This window comes from Phacochoerus africanus, chromosome 4, assembly GCF_016906955.1.
Source record: "Phacochoerus africanus isolate WHEZ1 chromosome 4, ROS_Pafr_v1, whole genome shotgun sequence".
NCBI classification, from domain to species: Eukaryota; Metazoa; Chordata; class Mammalia; order Artiodactyla; family Suidae; genus Phacochoerus; species Phacochoerus africanus.
The window spans coordinates 124,308,714-124,333,808 of record NC_062547.1 but is presented as its reverse complement, the minus strand read 5'-3'; the positions used below and the strand labels follow the sequence as shown (position 1 = coordinate 124,333,808).

Genomic DNA, 25,095 nt, shown 5'->3' with positions numbered 1-25,095 from the left:
CTGAACTATATATGTGTAACCCACTCTGTGTCAACAGAGCTTTCATCCCTTACAAATAGCATAATAGACTTTAAAACAAGACATAGAGTTAATAATTATCAGCTGTACTGCCGTGCACAGTTTACTTCATTCCAACCTAGAGGATGCTGTAAGGAAGAGTTTGGGAGGTTTTTCTGACGTGTGCAAAAAATGAGGTGGAAGTATTTGGTCATTGTACCTATTCAGCTGTGTTGAAGATTACCAACTTCTGGATTCCTGAAACTACCTATCCATTTTGTCTCATCCATTTTACCTTTCAGCATTGCCAGTGAAGTAGAGCTGAAGCTTATGGTCCTGATGTCATAGACATGCACTTGGAGTCTGTCCAACTGCAGCATCTTTCTGTTGGTCTTGATCTCCTTGCCCCCTGCTTTGTAAAGGAGGTTGGGTGAGCCCAAAATGCACTAGGAGGAGGATAATGACCTAAGAACTCTACGAGGTAGAAAAAAAGTGTCACCATACCTTTACTTTAAAGCAAGCCTCAGGCCTGGTTCAAAGATTTGACTAAGCACACTTGGGAAATGGAAAAATTGAGATTCAAATCCAGGCCTTCTGATTTTAAACTTATACTTTTATCCTAATATACTGCCCTCTAAATATTATAAATACAAATGTCATAATTTACATAATTGATGGCAAAATTTCTGTAGGAGAGATTCATATTTTTGACAATCCTAGATAAGTGTCTTCAAATAAGGTTTAACTATCCTTATGGGAATAATCATTCACATAGTAATCTAATTTACTGAAAAATTCTTTATTTAAAAATTTAACTAAAAATTCAGTATACAATTCCCAAATGTTTAACTAAAAAAAAAAAAAAAATTGGTGAGTAACCTCAGATGAAATCCAAATAAGGTGGTTAAGGCTGTGAAAAAATTCATCCCCCATCTTCATAAATACTGCCAATTCCCTTCACCAGATTTTTCGCAAGGCTGTTGTCAGATTCATTTCTTTTCTCTCCATTTTTGTTTAAACTAAGAGCCATCCAAATTTATGGTACAATTAAACAAACATCAAGTAATTATGAAAAGGAAATAAATAGAGTTCTGTAACCAAATTATACATATGCCCCAAAATTACTCCTTTGCAAACTATGGTAGGAACAACTAGTACTCACCCACTGGTGGATTTCCTTCCTTTTCTTGAGCATTTGGAGACAACAGGAAGGCCCATATGACTAGTTTTGGCCAATGACACAAACAAGGACAAAGAAAAAGCAAGCTAAGAGTCTCCAATCTCCCCTTCTTCTGTTGAGGTGGTTCTGGAAAATGAGTGACCAGGTGGTGGATCCAAAGGTTCAACACAAATTGTATCATTGAGTGACTGCCTGAGGGACACCTGCCCTGGAGAAGCTCCTGGACTCAGTGAAGTTTGAGCAAGAAGTAACTCAAATGCCTCTGAGATACAGGGGTTTGCTACCACAACATGGACTAGTTTTATCTTGACTTGTGCTTTTATTTTATATCTTCTAACGAGTTTTAAGGAAGTTTCAGTGAAATGACTGTAAGCTTTACGGATGACCCATGCACAATGCAAACACTGTCCTTTGGGCAGTTCTCAGAAGCTTGAAGGACATGGGCTGTGATGGCTGGTTGCCTGCCTTACAGTCTTGGCTTGACCACTCACTGGCTCTGTGACCTTGAACAGTATATCTCTAGTACAAACGATGACACAGTTTCCTCATTTGTAAAATGCAGATAATAATAGTGTCTCAGACATTACATTGTTAGGAAGGAAAAATGTTATGAGAGAAAAATAACACATACAAAACACATAACAGAATAGCACAAAGTAAGCTCTTGATAAGGGTTAGATATCATGTATTGCCAATATGAAAGGTAACCTACCCAAGGGCACACATTGTTTTATTTAGCTGGCCCCAAATTCCCTTTGCTTGTTAAAAGAATCGACAGCATTATCAAACAGTGGAAAAATCATATCTGTAGTCTAATAGAAGGATGGAAATGCTTTTATTAGAGCTCTAATGCACTGGTTCTTTAGAGGTTCCACAGAGTAGATCTATTGCTATTTTTAGTTGTAGGGGTCAATGTTAAACAGATGAAACTCATAAATGGAATACTAGTAATGGAAGTGACACAGTTAGTGTCAAATGGCATTAATATTTTAGAATAAGAGCTTCCAAGGGAAAACAAAATCCAAAATATAGCCCTTGAACTTAAGAGCAAAAAAAAAAAAAAGAAAGAAAGGTGAAGTCTCTGGTATAATATATGACAAAATGAGGCTTGCGTTATTCAACAGCTCATTCATTTTTGACGGTAGCTAAATTGCCTGAAATCCCTTCCACATTCTACAAATATTAAACACATTAAGAATGTCAAAATAACATTAGATAACCCGTTTCGAGCATCAAAATAACTCCTCCGAAAAAAGCAAAAAAAAAAAAACCTGCAAAGTTCAGAGCTATGAAGAACACAATTAAATGGTGATGTTCCGGGGGGGTGGATTATAGGAAGTCCTGATGGTACTGAAATGCCAGTCTGGTCACCTACTAAGGGGTTAGTTTTAGCAAAACATTGAAACTGAGGTCCTTGATTTCTTCACTTGTAAATCAGGATAATAATATCTATTTTACACATCCATATGAGTCTTAGAAAAAAATAATGTATGTAAAGTTTCAGAAAGTGGTTAAAAATAAGTTTATCTTTGATCAGTCTCAAGTCATAAATAAAAAAACAATATTTCCTTCACATAATGCTATACCCCGTGTTGATTTAATTACTTTTTATTTGCAGAGCTTCATTCTGTTTCCACTTTAGTTTTTTTCCCAAAAGACCAGGATGATAAATCCAAATGCTTTCAATGAAATGCACCCTACATAATTGATGTTCCATAAACTGTGGCTAATGCAGTTTTATGTTCAACATTGCTGTCTGCCCTAATAGTAGTATCACATCTGTCATTATTTCAGAATCAAAAGACTTGGACAGGAGTTCCTGTTGTGGCACATTGGTTAACGAATCTGACTAGGAACCATGAGGATGCGGGTTCAATCCCTGGCCTTACTCAGTGGATTAAGGATCTGGCATTGCCATGAGCTATGGTGTAGGTTGCAGACACGGCTTGGATCCTAAATTGCTGTGGCTCTGGTGTAGGTCAGCAGCTGCAGCTCCGATTAGACCCCTAGCCTGGGAACCTCCATATGCTGCGGGAGCAGCGCTAGAAAAGGCAGAAAGACAAAAAAAAAAAAAAAAAGACTTGGACAATTACAAAATTCCAAAACGTTTAGTCTATAAATTTGAACAGAGTGTCACAGTTCCATACTGATCCAGAAAATGGCATATGATTTTCCAATATTGTCTAGTGATCGTCAGATTATGTGCATTTTACTTACGCGATGTGGAATTTTATTGTTCATAAATCACTTTCTCACTTAGAAATCATCAGTTTATACCAAAGGACATTACAATGCAATCTTTTACTACAAATCTGAGTGTACAATATAGCAAAATGTGCTACCAACAGAAAATCGAGGGAAAGAAACTGAATCAGTACAATTACAAGACTTGACATTGTGTTAATGAATATGTTCTCTGGGAAAAAATTCAGTCAAGGCAATGATTCACGACTTGATTACACTGTTCCCAGTGCAATTACATGTGGAACTACTCAGGCTTTTTTTCACAGAGCAACCAAAAGGAGCTATAATTAGAACCTATAGATTAAAAGTCTTGGGAGTTCCCGTTGTGGCACAGTGGAAACGAATCCAAATAGGGACCAAGAGGTTGCCAGTTCAATCCGTGGCCTTGCTCAGTGGGTTAAGGATCTGGCATTGCCATGAGTTGTGGTGTAAGTTGCGGCTCGGATCTAGTGTTGCTGTGGCTCTGGCATAGGCCAGCAGCAACAGCTCCGAATGGACCCCTAGCATGGGAACCTCCATATGCCATGGGTGCGGCCCTAAAAAAGGACCAAAAAAAAAAAAAAAAACTTGCATAGTTTCAGACAAGCTGTGTAGCTGCTGCTCTTAGTCATTTTAAAACCAACTATTGATCTCTCCAAAGAAAGCGATATAATACCTTATTCCTTTATTCATTAAATAGTTAGATTTGGGCATAACTCAAAGACAGTCTTTTTTAATTAAACCACTTTAGTTAATAGCAGACATTTTTTCATAGACAATTATTAAACAAATGAGAAGAGGTATGAATATAATATTAAACTGAAGACTAGGGAATTTCTCTTCTTGCATACCCTGTATTTTTGAGCAGATATTTTATATTTAGCTTAAACACTGCCTAAAACATATCCATTTTATTTCCTTTTAAAGCTATAAATACTAAGAGATGGAAAAGAACTGTGGTCACTTTTATTTTCTTTTTGCCTTTCATCACTGGAGGAAAAAAAAAATCACAAAAATGGGACAATCTTTGCTTAAACTAACAAGACAAAAATCTTTCCTATTCCAATTTAATTAATGGACACCGTTTTATTTGAACCATACGTTCCACCTTCCACTATGAATAGACATTGTCATAAGCAGTCTCACTATTTTACACTTTGCAGGAACATCACCTTCAAAGGAATGTGGAGGCCAGCTCTTTGGTACACTGCTCTATGTGTGAATAAGAGTTAAAGCCATCTGTGAAAAAACAACTTGGCCTTAAGAATTTGAAAAAAAAGCATTTCTGATTTGGTATCTTCAAGAAGAAGAAATATAGACCATGTTTTGTGATGATGTAATGAATGATGTGCAGAGCTTGCACTTTAGAATTTAAAGTTTGAAAGCACTGTTGGCTGATTACAAAACCCACACTGCCACTTATGACACTTTAATTACAAGTTTCCAGGCAAATATTATGACACTCTATGTTAATTGCTTTCCATGTTTTACAAGTTCATGTATATTTAAAGACATGACTAAGTTCCAGTGAATGCTGCAAAATTATCAGTTGGGGGAAAAAAAAAACAAAAACTACCGGCCCAATATATTCCATACAAGAGTGAAAAAAGGAACATATGGAACAAATAAGTTAAAAAGAATATCCCAACACTGCCGTAACCTAGCATTTAATGTTGACTATGTAATATAAAATAAAATAAATAAAAAAAATGTAATACGATAAAAAAAATGTCAATAACTATAACTTTTTTAGGATGGGATTTAACTCAGCTTTATAGGCCAACAGTTATGTATAAATGTGTTAATAAAAGCAGATATTGTGGTTTTGGCATAAGTCACTAATCAAACATAAAAGATGGTCTTTCATGGGGTAGTTTTGTCTGTAATTTGGATTTGATCCCCAGAGTTTGTGTCTAGGCATCTGACTCGAATGCCCTTCATCGACCAGCTTAAACTAGCCAACTTATTCAACATACTTTATTGTTAATGAGTTGTCTGCTCTGCGGATGATTTGTGGTGGTTAGTAAGCTCTACCTTGACATCCAGATGGGTTCTCAGACATCAACAAGGTTCAAAGTCTCAAACGATAAAGCAATTATTAGGTCACAGTAACTGGCTGTGCAAGGAAGATAAGCTGAAGGGAGATGACTTCATGTTTTAATATCAAAAGGTCTAACCCTGGATGGATATTTGAAAGGAAATAATTAAATCTGGAAAGGTTATGCAACCCTGGGTTCATTTATATAAAACCTAAATGCATATATTAAAAAGTTTAGAATATATGTGTTATTTTGGTATCCAATAAATCAATTATTTATCTACTTGTCCACTGAGCACTGAACAAAAATCATGCTGAGTACATTTTCAACATATCTCTATTTTTCACTCATTTCATTGTTCTTTTAAAAATAAAACTCTTTTTTTTCTTTATGCCTAAAATATATTACCATCTTATAATTGGAAGTTGTTCAGAAATACTATTCCAAAGTATGATGATATAGCTTGAAAAAGGCAACAAAGAAATATAACTGGAGACTACCTTCCTGTAGCAGCAAAAACTAAAATTTCGAGATCAAAAGCCAAATATTCAAAAATATTACAGTACTCCTTTTTAAGTTGCATAATAAGCAAATCTCCAGAGAAAATTCCCTCTACTCTCACCACTTAATGAACACATTTTGCTCAGGCATTCGTCTATCGTCATGATTCTAAGGGAGTAAACTCATTTCCTTTTTTTCTAATTTTATTTAAGTATAGTTGATTTACAATGTTGTATTAATTCTGATAAATAGCAAACTGTGTGTTATATATATATATTTGGTGTATATATATTCTTTTTCATAATTCTTTTTTTAAATGATTTTTTTCATAATTCTTTGCCATTATGGTTTATCACAGGATATTGAATAGAGTTCCCTGTGAGTAAATTCATTCCTAACTCCAGGGCAGATCATACAATCAGTCTAAATCATGGTAGTTATGAAGCAAACTTTAGACCATGGGTAAGTGTGACCTGAATTTCCAAATAAGACTAAAGAGAACCACAATTATTAGAAGTTAGGAAGAAAGGTTTTCCTGTCTTCTTTCTGTATAATAACAAAGAATCCTGGCATATTTCCACTCTGAGGGGAATGAGGATAGGGCTAATGCTAAAAACACCCTGTCTCAGGAGTTCCTCTTGTGGCACAGTGGAAAAGAATCCGACTAGGAACCATGAGCATGCGGGTTCAATCCCTGGCCTTGATCAGTGGGTTAAGGATCCGGCATTGCCATGAGCTGTGGTTGTAGGTCACAGACATGGCTCAGATCTAGCATTGCTGTGGCCCTGGCATAGGCTGGCAGCAACAGCTCTGATTATACCCCTAGCCTGGGAACCTCCCTATACTGTGGGTGTGGCCCTAAAAAGATAAATAAAATAAAATAAAAACATCCTGTCCCTAAGCATGTTTATTATCTCCTACGATTCTCCTATAAATGGGGGCTCCCCCAAGGAGGCAAAGAGCTTGCTGAGCTGATGCAGGAGGCAAGTCATCCTACTGCTTCAGGGAACTGGTTTATGGGATGTGCTGGAGGCATGCTGAGTATGAGGAACATCTAAGGAGGTTGGCATGCAATAGATCATCCTTGAAGTACCAAAATGGTGACATATCACATGACATTGTGTACAGTCCTATTTAGGACATGGATCATGATATTTGAAAACTTCTGATATACATTCACTCACTGTGACTTGTGAACTTTGTTGGAGTTGCTATTCACTTTGATGAATATCAACATGGGAGTAAATGAACCACTGCTGCACTATAATTCTGAGGAACATTTGGCTTTTGTCATTATTTACCGTTGTTTATTGACATAAGATAGTTTCACAGACCATAATCTTTCATTACATATATCGGTGAACACACAGTCATAATTGTAGAGTAGAGAAAATAAACTTTCTGTTATTATTCTCAGCATTTAATAATGCAAAACTAGTGACAAATATATTTAGAAAAAAATAATAAAATAGTCCTTCAGTATTAAAATTTCTTATTAAAAAGCATTCGGTCAAAGTTAAAGAGTACGGCATGTTATTAATGCATAGATGAGTGAGGCATGAATAAAATGAATCTAATCCCATCTCTTATAGTAAATCAAAATATATGAAATCTACAGGTCACAGTTTGTCACAGGTCAACTGAAAAAACAGTATATTCAGTTTTTGCATTATGCTGTGGTTTTGGTGAAGTAATGTTTTTAACAATGTATACTCAGGATATAAACAACATACTGCATACTTACCAGGTGATTTTTATGCCACTTTGTTGAATGCAGGATAAATATATTTGGGCTTTTTATTGCTTGAGTAGAAAGTGCTCATTATTTATTATTTTACGTTATAATATAGAAATTTAAAAAAAACAAAAAGTTTTTTTAAATGGCATACATCACACTGTTGTAGTGGTTGATTTCCTCAAGATCGTCTTCTGTGGTTTTGGTGCAGTGGGAGGAGGCACAGTTGCAGGTCTGAGAGGGGGGAAGCTGTTACTGTGGCTTATTCCCAGCCCCCCATTTTCTAGCGGAAAAGGAGGGAGATGAGGGGGAGGGGGGTGATGAGGGCCTTGGGGAGGGAGCTTTCCTGGTGGGTGCACAGGTTCACTGTGTAAGTGGACCTCCCTGTTTTTTATGTTGTACCGGGTGTCACAGTCAGGGCAATAGCCGTGGTACTGCACTTTTTCATTAAACCGAACTCGCTCCCGAGGACCTGCTTGGGGGCACCTGTCTTTTTCAGGTCTGTGCATCAGAGGTTGCACTGGTGCCTTGTCCACAATACTGCCGGGTTTGCAGCAGATGTCTCCGTTTGGAATTTTGTTTGGTGCCCCTGGGAAGCCTCCGTTTCGCAGAAGGGTACCATTGGTCTTTACCGGATTGACAGCGGGCACCACTCTTTGGGGGTCTTCACACTTCACGGGGGTCAACCGTGGAGGAGGCGGTGGAGGGTTTGGCTTTCTCAGGACCGTGAGGATAGCAGATGGGTGGGCTGGGGGTTTAATGAAGGGGGCATTGGCTTGCACTTTGATCTTCTCTATGCTGGAGGCTGTTGTCCCGCTGGAGCTACTATTCAGTGTGTCCGTTTTGGAGCTGTCGGTCATCTCATCCTCCAGCTGTAGGTCAGAGGTCAGGGTATCAATCTGGTCAACCACCTGGTAGAAAGGACAAGGTCACTGTGTTGAAGAATGACCTGAAGCAAAATATGCTTCAAACAGTATCTTCCTGTCTAGCTACAATCTGCTATAGGAGCCTGGACTAATATTGAATGGTATATTCCATTGTTTTCAATGTTTTCATTCAGTAAGTTTGCAGAATACCTACCAGAAGAGTGCCAACTGTTTGATAACATAACGATTTCACATGCCTCGAATATAATATACTATTTATGTACATACATTCCACCTCCTACACCGACCAAAGATAAAATCATCATGCAGAAATATAACATGACATATAGTTGACTAACAAAAGGATATTAGTTTCATGTGTACAACATAGTGATCCATATAGATCATCCTCCATTTAAAGGTATTATGAGTTATTGGCTATACACCCTGTGCTGTACATGTATCCTTGTGGTTTATTTATTTTATACATAGTAGTTGGTGTCTCTTAATCCACTCCTCCTATTTTCCCCTTCCCATTCTTCTTCCCACTGGTACATACCTGATTTTTCAAAACAGAGATGGGTGTGGGGCTTTCCCTCTGTCTGAGCATAGAGAAAGCACAGAAGAACATAAAGCACACGCTAAAATGAGAAAAAGCCAGATTTTCTGCAAAATTCATAATGTTTCTTGAGACCATCAGAGAACTGAGACCACATGGTAGCCAAATACACTGAAACTGCAAAGAGGTCCAAACGCTCTGAGGAAAGACAGGATACACAGATTGCTCCACCTTTTGCAAATCATAGAGAAAAGATGCACTGTACACCAAATTGAATAAAGAGTTAAAACTTTAGAGAAATAATTAAAGGCAGAGTGTGTTCTATCATGATGCAGTCTGTCCTCCCTCACTGCCCCTTCTCCATGGGCCTCTCAAATGGGAGAATGAGGGCTGGCAGAGACTGGACAGGGTCCCTCCTGGACACACAGCCACACAACCCCACCCATTTTTCAGACCCTTCTTTTTTTTACCAAGTAGAAGCCTTAAACTCTAGGGGAATGGCAAGAAACCCTCTAACCTCTAAGACACAGGCAATGATCTCTTGTTCCTAGGGTAGAAATAAAGGCTGTCTGGCCATGGGGAAGGAGGCAGGAAATTCTCTTGAACCCAGGAATCTACAATATATAAGCCACTTGGGTGAAGGATCCAAGTAACAACCACTCAAGATGTGCCAAAGACACAAGGAAGAGCCAGAGAATCAAATGAGACTGCAGAGCCATTATATCATGATGTAGGTTCAACCCTGAGTGAAGGAGAGTGGTCACAAAGACAAGGAAGTAAGGTGGAAGCATTTTAGACAATACAATTTTAAGGAAAGTTGGGCAAGGCCACTAGGAGTCATGGAATTAAAGAATCTGGTACCTCCTATTCTCTGCAAGTCATTATCAGGGTTCAGGTTGTGGGAAGTATGCCTCTGCCCAAATGTTTAATTTCAGGGCCCAGCAATTGCACCCTCAGTCATTTACACTCTCTGAAGTCTGAGATCTTAGAGGCCATTCTTATAGCTGCTATACATGTACTATTATGCCTAGATGAAAAAGGGAAAGTTATGGGTTACCTTAAAAATAATTTATTTTTATGTGGAGAAAATTCCTTCATCTCATGTCTCCACAGGTAGACTTTTCCCTCCTTTCTTACTCAGGCCTAAGCTAGTTCAGCCATGAAGTTGGATCTTGGACACATGGCAGCAAGATTGGGCTCAGGATGAAAACATCATAACCAACCTGCAGTTACAGAGAATACAGAGGTTTTACTTCTTTCACATGAGCATCTTATGTGCTAATACCATGGAACTCTGCCTTCAATTTTAACTTCTAAATTCATTCACTTCTCTCCATTTTCATTTCACTGATCCTAGTCAGACCCACTATTACTTGGCATGTGAGCTACCCAGAGTCCCCTTGGTTCCTTGCTCATTTCTATAGTCTCAGTGATCTTTTTAAGACAGAATTTTACTCTTGTCATTTCCTACTTAAAACCTTTCAATGCCTGTTCATTTCTCCTGCTATATAGACCAAATCTTAGCATGGTGTCCAAGGCCCCACACAGTCTCACTTAGTGTTGTTTTCTGATAATCACTTAGTAATTGGTTATTAGGGGTTTGAGTCTTGATTTGAAGACTTTGCCAGTTTCTATGGTATAAATTCCTGCCATGGTTGACTTCAAATGAGTAAAGGCAACATCACTGAATGTTAGAGTGGGAAGAAGCCTGAAGTAGCATATCATTATAAAGTGTGTCTATCATACAAATAAAACAGACATAAACAAACTGAGGAGCACAAAAAAATGCTCAAATGTAGTCAAAGGTTTTAGAAATACTAGGAATAATTAGAAAAACATCATCTTTAATGTTATCTGTTTAATATAGGTTTATATAGTTTCGTTTGCAGTAATGGTTTTTTTACAACTGGCTCATAAGATTTCTGAAAATAAAACAATTGGCCCTTCTTAGCTAGTACATCCAGCACTCTTAAATAACTCTCCACACTCAAGTCTAATAAGGTTTCCTTTTCCTTTCTGTTTTCATACTTCTCTGGTCTTTTAGGCCTTCATGATCTCCAGTTTGTTTACTACCCCAGGACATTTGCACATACTAATTTTTCCTCCTGAAATGCTCTGACTTCTCTTCTTTGTCTAATTAACTCTTACTCAGTGTTAAAATCTTAGGTCGAGTCACTTATGAAGTAAGTCTTCCCCCTCCTACTGCAATTTCCCTTATAGGTATAGTTAATTCATTAAGTACTCATGAGGAAAGTTCTTTCATTCAAATTATTCACACTTTGTTTTAAAAATGTGTGTTTAATAGTAGTTGAGCATTGGAACAGTGATTCCTCTCTAGACCTCGATCTTAGTGAGACTGTGGACCTTGCTTTTTGTTTTTACTATTGGATCCTAAAAGCCTAATGTAGTGAATGGCATTCAGTAGAGGTATTCAGTATTTCTGTGGTTCAACTTGAACAAAAGCTTTTCTCTCCTATTTGATTTTTGAATGTGTTATTACTAAGAAGTCGGAATTGTTCAATTTTAGAGTAAAATGGGGGGGGGAGGTATCCATAAATGATCCATGGAGTAGATGGCCTATTCTCTAGCCATAGGCCAGATATCATAGAAATTAAAGTGGGAGGACACCTAAAGAATGTGAGAGATGGATGGACACCCTGGCTCATGGGTACCTGTGTACTATTTAAGCTGGAGAGCTTATCAACCCTATGCCTCATATCATCTTAAATATCTGCAACAAAGGAGAGAAAGCTGGTCTGTCAGGAAAGTGAAACCGACTTTCAGAGATGAGTAACTGTCTGGGTCTCTGATGGTTCAATAGCTACTGGATGGTTTTAGTCCCTACATTGTTATGTTCCACGTACCTAAAAAATGCCAAGAGAATTTAAAAATAAAGAAATGAGAGAGACAGAGAGAGCGAGCACGTGTGAGAGAGAGACAGAGAGAGGGGAAGGAAGGCAGGAAGGAAGAAAATAATGCCCTCATGAAGCAGGGAAGCTAGCAGAAGGGCCTGGCATTAATTAGATAAACAAATAATTATAAAAGCACAACTTCTCCAGGTGCTTCGAGTGAAAAATACAAAATGTTATGACAGGAGAATAAGACCACATCAGAAAAGTGGGTGAAGCATTCCCGAAGGATGAGACACAGTGAATTGGTGGAAGAGGAGTGATTCCAGAACTTCACTCAAGAAAGAGTCTGATCAAGGTCCTTTGATAGAAGAGAGCCCCCTGAGTGTGAGCAATTTAAAGAAGACTCTCTTGGCTTGAAGGACACTGTGAGAGATGAGGTTGGAGATTAAGATAGCAGCTAGACTGTGAGAGTCCTTGCTATATTGTGATAAAGTGTTGCATATTTTAAGAAAGATTCCCAGAAGTGAGAGAAGCAATATTCAAAGAGACAATGAATTTAGTTTTTCAGAACTGAAGCACCATCTGATTAAAGAAGTACACAGAGTTTCAAACAGGAAAACAGAAGTGAACCCACAGCTAGATATACTATAGTGAAAATATAGGACACTGGAAAGCAATGGTAAAAGTTTTACAACAATAAACACAGGAATACCAAATATTTATACAGTGACAAAATTTAGGTTGACAAGAGATTTTCACATAAGCAATATAAACCTTAAAAAAATGTGTTTCATATTGAAAGAAAGTGATTGGAAATGGAATATAGTTTAACTCTTCCATAAAAAGCGAGAGTGAAATAGACTTCCATCCATAAGACAGTGACTAAGTGTTCTTCCTACAGTTCAGTGAATGACAACTAAGAAAAAAACAAAACAGGAAGGACTAGACTATAAGAAGCATAAGTAAGCAAAGAAATTGTTAAATAGATAAATAACTGATTACAAACAATTATGTAATAGTGACTCAATTTGGGAGAGAGTTAGAAAACTATGAAACCAAAATATTAGAGTTCTGTACAGGGTCAAAAAAGCACAAGGATGTTTCCTGTAGGTTTTTTTGTTATTGATTGATGTTGTTGGTTTTGACATAGTGAAAAACTGGAAACCTAGATATCTATTAGTAAGTGATTAGGTAAATAAATATAAACTAGTCCAGATGAAGTAATTACATCCATATGTATCAACAGGGATAAATCTCAAAAAAGAAAGATTGAACATAAAAGAATGAAAAAATATATATCTAATATTACATACCATTTATATACAAAAGCACAGATATTTTAGTTTATATGACATGAAAATAAATGGTACACATTAAGTTTAGGCAAAGAAAATGAAGAGGTGTCAGGAAGCATCAGTTACATAGCTGAAACATTTTATTTCTTTTAAAACTTGATACAAAGTAGTTATGATACATTGTTAACATTTGCTAAGTTCCAATTATATTTGATACAGTAATTTATTTTATGTCATGTGTAAAATATTTTATAATTTGAAAATAAAATATAAAGCACTACTTACTTCAAGTTAGAAAGAAATAAAAGAAGTATTTCTCATAGCTGCCATGGGGAGAACACATGGAAGGGTGCTGTAGTTTATTTACTTGGCGAGGTAGAGGATATTGCAGCCAAAATGAAAGGAATAAATTAAACAGACAAGGAATACACTATATCCTTATAATTAGACTTCTATGTTTTGCTGAAACTATTTCCAGGTATCACATTGCAACTAAAGCAACTATAACCTCAAGTATGATGGAATTAATGGTAAAACAAAATCAAAGAAACTAGGACTAGAGGGACACATTGTTTGCAGATATTTGGAGGTGAGAGACCGCATGACATCAATCATAAATAACTCTAAGAACATCCACACCTAAACACCAGGAGCAAAAGGAGAAGTGTATACCCCAAACTTGAAATTGAGTCATTTGTTCAAGTAATTGTGGCTACTAAGATCTACAGAGGAATATGCTAATGGGAGAGAGATTTAAAGATGGATAATGTGTTTGGTGACTGCAGGTTTTTCTTAGCCTCACATACAAGAAAGACACTGTTAGACCACAAAATAATTAGGAATACTGATACTGGAGACTTAGGGATCACATGAGCTCAAGGTTCTCATACCTGGGGAAATACTGACAAATGTTTTCATAAAAGGGGAGCAAATTTAGAAGAAATTAAGTGAATAAATGATCTAAGTTATTTGTGGCAATACAAAATTCATTTTATATTACTTCTGAAAATGTTAAACTACAAAGAATGAAAATAAAGATACTTCATGGTTTCAGGGTTGTCATTAGAGTGAAATTCAGGATAAACAGATTTGCCCAAAATTAAAAAAAAAAAAACAAAACACTTCAGGATGCTCTGACTGGGCTTTGCCATTGTATTATTACAATTGCCTGTACATATCAGAACTGTCTATATCTGTGTGTTCCCCACAATGTGAGCACATATTTCCATCTTCATATTCCTGACAGAGAGTACAGTGATTATACAGAGTAGGTACTCAATAATAATATCCTGAGTAAAGAAACTGAAAGAAAAAAAAAAAAAAGAACCTCTGAGAAAAGTCATTGCTTGACCTTACTTCCACCCCTCCCTGGCTCTTCCAACGTGGGTCTGACTTTCAAGGTCTTCAATGCCACCAATTCTTGGTTGTCCAGAAAGGCACACAGGAATGGATTAAGTAGAAGAAAAAGGAAGGCAGAAATAAAGCGCTGGTGAGACTTAGTGAACTCTCTTCCTTTGTTATCTGACTCTGAAAGTCTAGCTCCATGGAACGGCATAGGGAACACTAGTCACTCTCCAACACACTAAGACAGTTTAAACATTTTTTCATCTTTAAATATTTATCTATACACCTCTAAGCATATGAGATATTTCCTAAATACTACTTAACTAAAACCCACATAAAATAAGTTTAACGGCCTTAAAATCTAAGAAAACCATTTCTCAGTTTGAGTGAATCTTTCTTTAGGGCCTTCTCAATAACAGTTCTCTATTACATGGATTGCAGTTACAAACTTAATGAAAGGAGAAATTTAACCCCACCTTAAATCTGGACAAAAATATTGCTTCTATCTTTACTATTTATTTATAAAAACAACCTCATTTAAAATTTGTGGCATTGGCATCAGAGAGAAAAGAGAAATGAATGAGAGCAACAGGTGGAAACACTTCCTAGCTATTAGACCATGTTCCACGGCTGAATGCAAGTTGAACTTGAGAGCTTCAATTCCATTTTTGACATTATATCAAAATTTAAAACTGTATACTTACATTTATCTATGTTTCTATCTATCACTTGACTGATCCAATGGCAGGGAATAAGTATGAAGCATGCAACTTTGTGTACCTCTGCTAGACCACAGTACTTGTGATATACTAAATATGAATTAATATGAATGAATAACTCCTGTAACTATTTTGTGAATGAGAGAACTATATTTAACTATACTTGTGCCATAAACAATTTAATAAGTGGAAAACATTTTAATTAGTCCACAGTTAGATTAACTCTGACATTTATTTATTTTCAACATATGGATTTTGAAAGGTCCAGTCCAGTATAGAAGAGTTGCTCAGATGGTGAGCACTAAATGCTTGCTTTCCAAGGAATGCCCAGAATTGCCTTGGGTTCCCAAATCTCTCTGGATTTCTACAGCTACTGTTACTTCCTTAACAATACTGCTATTTCTTAGAGATCAGACCAATCCCAATATTCCAGACATCATAATAATACAGTTGTATCATCTAACATTTATTTAGTCTTTTTGTCCTTGGTATATTTGATAGAGTATATCATATAAATAATGGGAGTAAACCAGGGTAAATAAGGTAGCATCTTTTGGTTTGTTTGTTTGTTTTTCTGGTCTGCACTTGTGGCATACGTAAGTTCCTAGGCTAGGGGTTGAATCAGAGCTGCAGCTGCTGGTCTATGCCACAGCCACAGCAATGAAGGATCCCAGCCACGCAAGTGACCTACACCAGAGCTCATGGCAATCTGGATCCTTAACCCACTGAGTGAGGCCAGGGATCAAACCTGCATCCTCATGGATACCAGTTCTTTACCACTGAGCCACGATGGGAACTCCAAGGCAGAATCTTTAAACCAGACTCTTCTAACTTTCACCCTGCTATCTAAGTTGTGACCTCCATTTTCATGTCCAAGGAGTACCAGTTTTCATATATGCATTTAAAAGGGAAGGATGAAAAAGGATGGAGAAGGCACACCTACTCCTTTTTGAAGAGATGTTTCAGTAGTAATACATTTTATTTTCTTATGTCTGACCAGCCCATGTCAAGTTGACTAATTGCAAGGACACTGGGACATGTAGGCTTTTGTCTAGAGTCCAATGCGTCCAGTATAAAGCTATGGTTATTTCTCCAAATAAAGGAGAAAGGATATTCCAAGATAATTAGCATCCTCTGAAACAGAGATTTAAACACACACATATATACCATAGTATTTAAACACACACATATATACCATAGTATATATTTAATTATCCTTGTTGGAACATAAATATGAAGGTTATAAACTTGCTTAGAAATTCTTACTGAAAATTGTTTGAAATTTTTTTGAGACAGAATATAGTATATATTTTGATGGTGTTATCTTCTTTGCTTTTGTAATATTCATTTGAGTAGCAATTTATAACCTGTTCTTGAAGTAAATTAGACTTAAAAATAAACAAACCATAATCATACTTCATAGTCAAGACAGCAACAGATAACAAGCTAAAACTACAACATATTTTTTCTTATTTTTGTGTGTTCAACTGGATTTGACAAATGTTTATTGTGCAAATATTAATGTTACTGTATAAGACACTATTAAAAAATAAGACTTCTGGTTTAACAGAGACTGATCATATTACTTAGCGCCTTTCTCTGCAAATCACATTTAAATGAGAGTAAAGAAATAAAAACAGTAATAAATCTAGAATATCTTCTCAAAGTGTGGTATAAATGGACCAGAGATTTTTATAAATACATGGGTGAAATAATAGAAGGGTGGTAAAAAGCACTGATGGAGTCCAGAAAGATTCCAAACTTGAAAGTGGAATACAGAGAGAGTAGAAGTGAGAAGTAGTGCAAAATTGTTGAATGACTACATTTCACAATAGGAAAAAACTGTCAAATGGCCCCGTGTTCTTTAAGTACAGCAAGACTGGAAACATGCTAATGGCTCACACCCTAAAGATAAACTGAAATTTTTGCTGTAAATTTTGCTGAACAATGTCTCTGGGTAAGAAGGCTCTGAGTGTGGTTGATATCAACTTAAAACAAAGCTTGTCTCTCTCTCTTTTTTTTTCCCATTGGTAAGGCAATGGGAATGGGCCAAGAGCAATTAGCTTGTTTTCTCTTGAAGAGTTGCATGACCACCTGACCTATTTAGAATCTTTAATCAGCATCTTCCCTTGCTCTATATGTAGGAAAGTTTGTTAAACTATCTTTATAATATGAATATGTCTGAGGATAATGATATATTTGAAGGTAAACATCACAAAACAGAAGATCAAGATGAATGAGCAGATCAATATTAAAGATGAAGCTGCCATTATTAGTTAATTAAGAGAACTTTGCAGTAATTTTAACTACCATCTTGGAGAGCTTTGAGAATATATTGAAGCCGTAAAATAAGAACACTCTAGTACAAAAGAGCAGATATAAGAAAAATACTTTAAATATAAAATATAAGTACTAACTTAAAATAATATTTCTTAGAAAAGCTAAAAAAAATCTAAGAAATATTTCTAATCATAAAGCAAAAATATTCTTTAAAAGGAAATTAAAATAAAAAAATTAAAGGCATGGAAAGTAAGAAAATCAAACCTAGAGCTTCAACACCTAATTGAGAAGATCCAAAAAAAAAAAAGATAGAAAATGTGGGGTTTCAATAATCAAAAAATAATTGAAGAGAGAATTTCATAGTTCCATAGTTGACAATACAAAGGGAGCCTCAGATGGAAAGAGTCAATTGAGTACTAATCAGGATGAATAAAAAAGAAAACAATGCTTATCATTTACCAAACACACATACAACACCCAGAAAGAAGCAAAAATTAAATAATCATCACAATTTCTTATGTATGAATGGATGATGAAAGACATTTTAATAGTAACTTCAAAAGTTCGATGGCAAAATAATTTTAACCCTAATTCTATACCTAAATAAATTAATAATTCATTAAGGAAAAATTAAAATATATTTAGATATAAAGGAAAAATGTACTTCTTTTGTATCTGTTCTTTTTTGATACTTATAATATATTCATTATTATAATAGACAGAAATACTAATTTTTATTAAGTATAGGTGATTTGCAATGTTGGGCCAATTTCTGCTATGCAGCAAAGTAACCCAGTCATATATATGTATGTGTGTGTGTGTGTGTGTGTGTGTGTGTGTGTGTATGTGTGTGTGTATTCTTTTTCTTATATTATCTTCTATCATGTTCTATTCCAAGAGATTAGATATAGTTATCTGTGCTATAGAGTAGTCCATTCTAAATGTAATAGCTGGCATCTACTAACCCTAAACTCCTAGTCTGTCCCACTCCCTCCCCACAACCCTTGGCAACCAGAAGTCTGTTCTCTATCTGTGAGTCTGTTTCTGCATCCATCCTTTAAAAGTTAAGGATATAGTGTAGTACAATAAAATGAAATCCAAGAAAGCCGGAAGGCATAGGATGCTAAAATCCTTACAACTAACACAGAAGTGTGAAAACAAATAAAAGAATATAAGAATGACAACTATACCACAGTCCAAAAAGCAGTTATCATAAATGAAAACAGGAAATCAGAAGCCTCCAAGAAAAAAATGATAATGAATGACATTCAACAGATCATTACTGGAAAGCTGTCACACAGTAATAGGGAAAAGAAGTGAACTACTGCACTGTGGGTGATGAGTATAATGATGCATAAAAAGAATCTGTTTGAGTCTTGAATTCTCCTTTGAAATGGTTAGACTTAAATTTATTTATGAGATCATTAACAGTGTTTCATTCTACTTTTACTATTTTTAAGGTGCTGCTTACTGATTTTTCTTTTCAGCATATGGCAAAAACCAAAAAAAAAAAAACAAAAACAAAAAAAGATTAAATTCTTCATCTTCCATAAAGAGTCAAATGACATGGTTTGAAGTTTAAAAAAAAAAAAGTGTTTGAGCATATTGTTTAGATAGTTGACTATCTGGAAAATAAAAGCAATGGAATACTATTCAGTCATAAAGAAGAATGAAATAATGTTATTTTCAGTAACATGGATGCAACTATAGATTCTCATATTAAGTAAAGTTTAAGTCAGAAACAGAAAGACAAATACCATTATGGTATTACGTATATGTGGAATCTAAAATGTGGCACAAATAAGCCTATGTACAAAAAAAAAAGAAACAGACTCACAGAAATAGCGAACAGACTTGTGGTTGCCAAGGGGGAGAGGGAGGAGTGAGATGGGCTGAGAATTTAGGGTTGGAAGATGCAAGCGATTATGTTTACAATGGATAAGCAATCAGGTCCTACTCTATAGCACAGGAATTATATCCAATCTCTTGAGACAGAATATGATGGAATATAATATGAGAAAAGAAATATATATATATATATATATATAGGTATGACTGGGTCACTTTGCTGTACAGCAGAACTTGGTACAACAATGTAAATAAACTATAATTTAATAAAAATAAATTAACTAAAGGTATTATTATCTGAAAACAGGCATAGATACAGGATGAAGATGATAAAGGAGGTAAAATTTACATATCCTTACGCAGATTGTGATTGGAGATGACGACATATGTGCAAATATTAGCCTACTAATAGTGACATTGTAGGAGTTCCCCTTGTGGCTCAGATGGTTAAAATCCTGACTAGTATCCATGACAATGCAAGTTGGATCTTGGCCTTACTCATGGGTTAAGGATTATTCAGTGTTGCTGCAAACTGCAGCATATGTTGCAGATGCAGCTCAGATCCCCCACTGTTGTGGCTATGGTATAGGCTGGCAGCTGCAACTCTGATTCTATCCCAAGCCTGGGAACTTCCATATGCTGCAGGTGGTGCCATAAAAAGAAAAAAATATATAGTGAAATTGTATCCCTTCCCAAAGAAACTTTAAAAAAAGGATGAACTAGACACAGTCCTTTCCCATGCAAACTAATAATTACCATTCAGTGTGTTATGTGCAATCATACAAGGACTGAGAAGTATAGGAGAGCAGCAAGAGGGAAGATTTATTCTCTCCGGAAGGTCAGTTGGTGGCACTGGTCAGAGATAGTTTCAAATTAGGTGAAACGTGAGAGATGTCTTAAATGGTAAAATGAAATTTGGGGGAAAACGCATTTCTTGGCAGAGGAAACAGCATGTGCAGTGGCATGAAAGTATGGAGTATAATTTTTTATGTGTTGGTAAAAGATAAAGTAGGATATGGCATGTGAATTAGAGACAAGGCTGAAAAGCCAAATAGAGGCCAGGTGATGGGGAGCCCTGAAGGCCACATTGAGAAGTTTATACACTGGTTGCTCTTTTAAAGATCAGTCCCCAAAAAGTTTGGATTTGTGGCACCATCCCTAAAATGCACAAAATGAGTGCTCTGACAGAGAATGCAGGTGGTCATACATGTTTTAGTAGGTCAATTTCTTTTTAAGTCAAATTACCTTATAGCCATGGAATGAACAGTATTTAGAAAGTCCAGGTCCAAATATAAAATTCCAGATATGATTTGTCAAAAAATGTTAGTGAGCCCCAGCAGTCTTGGAAACACACATGCTTTTCAACAGTTTATGTTATTTAAAGCTCCAAAGGTGTGACTCCACAATTTGCAAAACCAAGGTGTTTAAATTTTTAAACTTGTAACACCAAAGTACCTGCTTTCGTTTACATCATTTCCTCATAGAACTGCAAGCATTTTTGAGATGCTCTTGAATGAAGTAGAAATCCCCCAAATTATCATGTACAGATTGTAACTGTCACATGTCCAAATGTTTAGTGTTTACAATAAACAAACATATGACAATTGAGTACTAAGGGAGGAAGCGCTGTTACAGCACAGCTTGGCTCCATAGTTCAAATATACTACTTGTGATGATCACCTCATGCAAGTCCCACATTTACTTGCCTATCAGTTTTAGTAAGTGAGTATTTACAACTTCTCTCTCCCTGTAACAAACATTGCCCACAGATGATTATGGCTGAAATGCCACTGCTAATTTTAATTTCTGTTGTCATAAGATATCTTGTTATTTTAACAGGCAACATGCTTCTACCAAGGCTTCCTGTAAAGTGTGGAAAAGGAAACATTCCGCATCGTAATTGCTTTAGTAGCTTAATAGATGTAAAAGACTCATCTACTTGCACTTTGTGAGTGTACACATCAAAACGATTCCATTACGTTAATAATGTCCAGGAGGAGGCTGTAACTCACCATAATGGAACTGTAAACTTTAACACAAGCCCATAGAACTCAATCTCTAATATCTTTCTGCATTTGTAAAAGCGTATATGAATAAACATTGTGTGTGATATTCCCTACTGATGTTAAACTAGCTCAATAAAAAAAAACAATCTGTAAGCATGATTAAGTTTGTAAGAACAAAACTCTATCCAACCTGCTCGCTCTTCCATTTAACCCAATCTCTATCTCTATTGTTCTTAAGATAAAGACCAGATACTTAATGAAATCACAACACTCCTAGAATTTGGGTCCTGCTTTGTCCACTAGCCTGTTCCAAAGCAATTTGTCCTCACTCTTTTCTTTTCATTTTTCCACTGCTTATAAGATATTAAGCTCTAGTCTCTGGGTCTTTCTATAAGTCATTCTCTACCAAGGCCCAGTTACTCCTCACTGTGCCCACAAAACACACACACACACACATACACACACACACACACATTCACTCACATGCACATATTAACTTCTCCTTCGAAAATTAACCCACATATCTTCTCATCATGGAAAGTGTCCAGATCGCCTTGAAGTCCTGCAACACAGTGCTAGAGCTCCTGCACCTGTGTTTCACAGCAAGAACCACACTAACACAGTGACTGATGATGTAATTTAGCTCTTAATATCAGACTCGTCAGTGAAAATGTAAAATGTAAGCTCCTAGAGCGTAGGATATCTACACTGTTATGTCAGACAGAAATACATATTACATGAATGAAACAAATATAAACAGATAAAAGGAAAATATTCTAGCAAAATATTTTTACATTAGGTACCTATTCCTTATAGATTGGCGCATATTTGTAAAGTTTTGAGGTGATGCATTTGGGTTGTAAATAACTGTTCCATGAGAGTTATAATCTCTCTCTGACATATATATGCCTATTTGTACAGATATATTTAAAAAATATATGGTACTTTCTTTTGGAGGGAAGACACTGAAATGCTATATGAAAATACATTTGCAAAATTACTGAAGTATTTTGCTAAAAAAATCGCTAAAGAAATATTTATATATGTTAAAATGATATTTTGACATATGCCTTTCCCTTTTCTCAGCTATTGAGCTAAATGTTTAATATATAATGTAAGGAAAGAAGGATTTAATAAATTAGACTATTATTCGGCTATGTTATCTTAGAATCTATGTGAATCATAATAGCTTGTCAAAAACATCAGAAAAAAAACCCTCTATCACTCCTTTCTTGATATCTCAACACAATTCTAGTAATAACAGCATTTATCAAACATTCAAAATAGTACTGCTAGAAATACTTATGTTGATAAAATAACTGGATTTGAAGGTACACTAGTTTGGATGTAATTATACTTGAGGCTCTCATTAGTTATGTCATGGTGAAAGTGGGTCTTCCTACCTAGTATTAGTTCCCCATGTTGTTCTATAAAAATAAAAAAAAAGAGGAAAGAGAGAGAAATTGTCTACAGTATCTGTGATATGTGCTAGAGTGAGTTATGTATACAATGTTTTGAGAGGAGAGAGGAAAGAACAATTAAAAATTCTGCCAGGGAGGAAGAAATAATGTCAGAAATAAGACATACTTAAAATGGACTTTGAAAGGATCAGGTAGGAAAAAAAAAAAAAAAATGGAAAGCTAATTCCAGGCACAGTAAGAATGCAAAGTAAAGGAAAGGAGGTTTGAAAACTAAATTGAGATTCCCAGTAGAGAGCCATCCAACATCCATCCTCTCCCATCGTGGCAGAGGGTAAGGGGGTACAGTTTGTGCCCTGTTTATGTATGTGTATGCACACATGCACATTTGAGGGGTGTTTAATAAATGAAGGGGTAAGCTAGAAAAAAGAGAAAGTGTGTAAAGACAGAAAAAAAGAAAGAGAGAGATGCGGGTGAGGAAGAGCTGTTAATAACACCAAAGAGTCTTCGATACCATGTTAAACACTGTAGATTTGATCGGCCTTTACATGAAAGTAATAGGCAAAGTTCAAAAAGAAAATTGATGTATCTATGATTTTACAGAGCCCTGAGAGGGTGGAAAAACATTGCCATAAAGCAAGACATTAAAAAAGACTATTCTTGTCATAAGCAAACCAAGGGAAATTTATGGAGTGATGCAAATGGGAGGGTTATATTACATTATTTTTGCATTAGTGAAAACATTTGAAAATCCCTAAAGCCAATCTTTAGACTATCTTTCCCAATGTGAAAAGACCTAGTCTAACTTAATTAGGATGGGAGTGTGCTTATTCCAAATGCACATGGGGACATTATCCTGGGTTTAACAAAGGTATGGAAGCATTCTCATTTCCCCTCTGCACCTGAGTTCTGCTCCATTCCTAACGGAGTAAAGGAAATTGCATTTTAAAATATCACACCTTCATGTCTGATTTAATGAACCAGGGTATATGAAATGAAAGAGGGGAATTTAATATTTAGAATTATTTCAAAATCGGCTTCTCAGGAATCTGTCTTCATTGCCATGGGGCACCAGAGATATTTTATAAAAATATATTACACATGATTTAAACAACAATGAAAATCTTCGCCGAAGAGAGCCAACAGCCATTTAAATCTGCTAGGACTTTGAAAATTGATCTTTCACAGCTGTCATTTTGTTGAAAAATCCCTGGAAAACTTCAACATGATTTTTTCTATAAAAATGGTGCATTCATAGCAAACTATTTCTACTGCATAGTTCTAACAAAACGGTATGCAAAGGTAGTATAAATACATATATTCTGTATATGATATTAAAAAAAGAAAAATGCAGCAAATTTTTCTAACACTTTAAAAATGTTAAGGCAATGAACATATGAAACATCTCATCTGTGAGTTTGTATTATTGACTGCTTTTCAATTATTAAATTACGAATAAGTGCCTTACTGATAGACAATTTCTAAAAGTTTATATTTTATGTACATTCAGAATAAGATTTTGCATATTTATTATGGCCACATTTAAAACTTTGTAATTATCTAGTTACTCTTTGATAGTCATATAAATTTCATTGTCTATCTTCACAATTATGCTTTCAATGGTTAAAAAAAAAAACAAAAACAAAAAAAAAAAAACCAAAAAAAAGCCCTCTAGTGGCCAAAACTGTACATGGCTATATTAAAGTTGACCAAATTCTCTTTTTATTAGTATTTTAAAAACAATTAGTATATTTGTTACACTGTTAAAAAATTATGTTCTTTAAAAACAACACTTCCTCTTCTACTGAAGTCTAATTTAATAAAAATGTGGTGGGAATTCCTGTTACAGCTCAGCAGGCTACAAACCTGACTAGTGTCCATGAGGATGCAGGTTTGATCCCTGGCCTCAGTCAGTGGGTTAAAGATCCAGCGCAGCCGAGAGCTGTGGCGTAGGTCAAAGACGTAACTCTGATCCCACCTTGCTGTGGCTGTGATGTAAGCCAGCAGCTGCAGCTCCAATTTGACCCCTATCCTAGGAACTTCCGTATGCTGAGAGTGCAGCCCTGAAAAGCAAAGCAATAAAAAAAAAAGTAGAAACTGTGCTATTTAACATCACTAAGAAAATAATTGTTTTTTAAATATGCCATGTAGTCCAAAATTATGAGTGTGAACAAAGTGAGCTGAAATTTCAAAATTTAACAAGTGGAAAATTATGCATATACATTTAGAACAC

General features: G+C 35.7%; 1 protein-coding gene across 4 annotated transcripts in view; it reads right to left on the bottom strand.

The window, feature by feature from the left end:
- PRR16 (proline rich 16) overlaps positions 1-25,095 on the bottom strand; it is a 260,137-nt gene that overhangs the window by 86,773 nt on the left and 148,269 nt on the right. For 2 of the 4 annotated variants that reach the window (XM_047778488.1, XM_047778489.1), the window contains one exon: positions 7,205-8,586. In XM_047778488.1, coding sequence (XP_047634444.1) covers positions 7,831-8,586 — 756 coding nt within the window. In that variant the 3' untranslated portion in view covers positions 7,205-7,830. Of the gene's footprint in view, positions 1-292; positions 410-7,204; positions 8,587-25,095 lie in introns of those variants that run through there. The other 2 variants (XM_047778486.1, XM_047778487.1) reach the window with 2 other exon arrangements.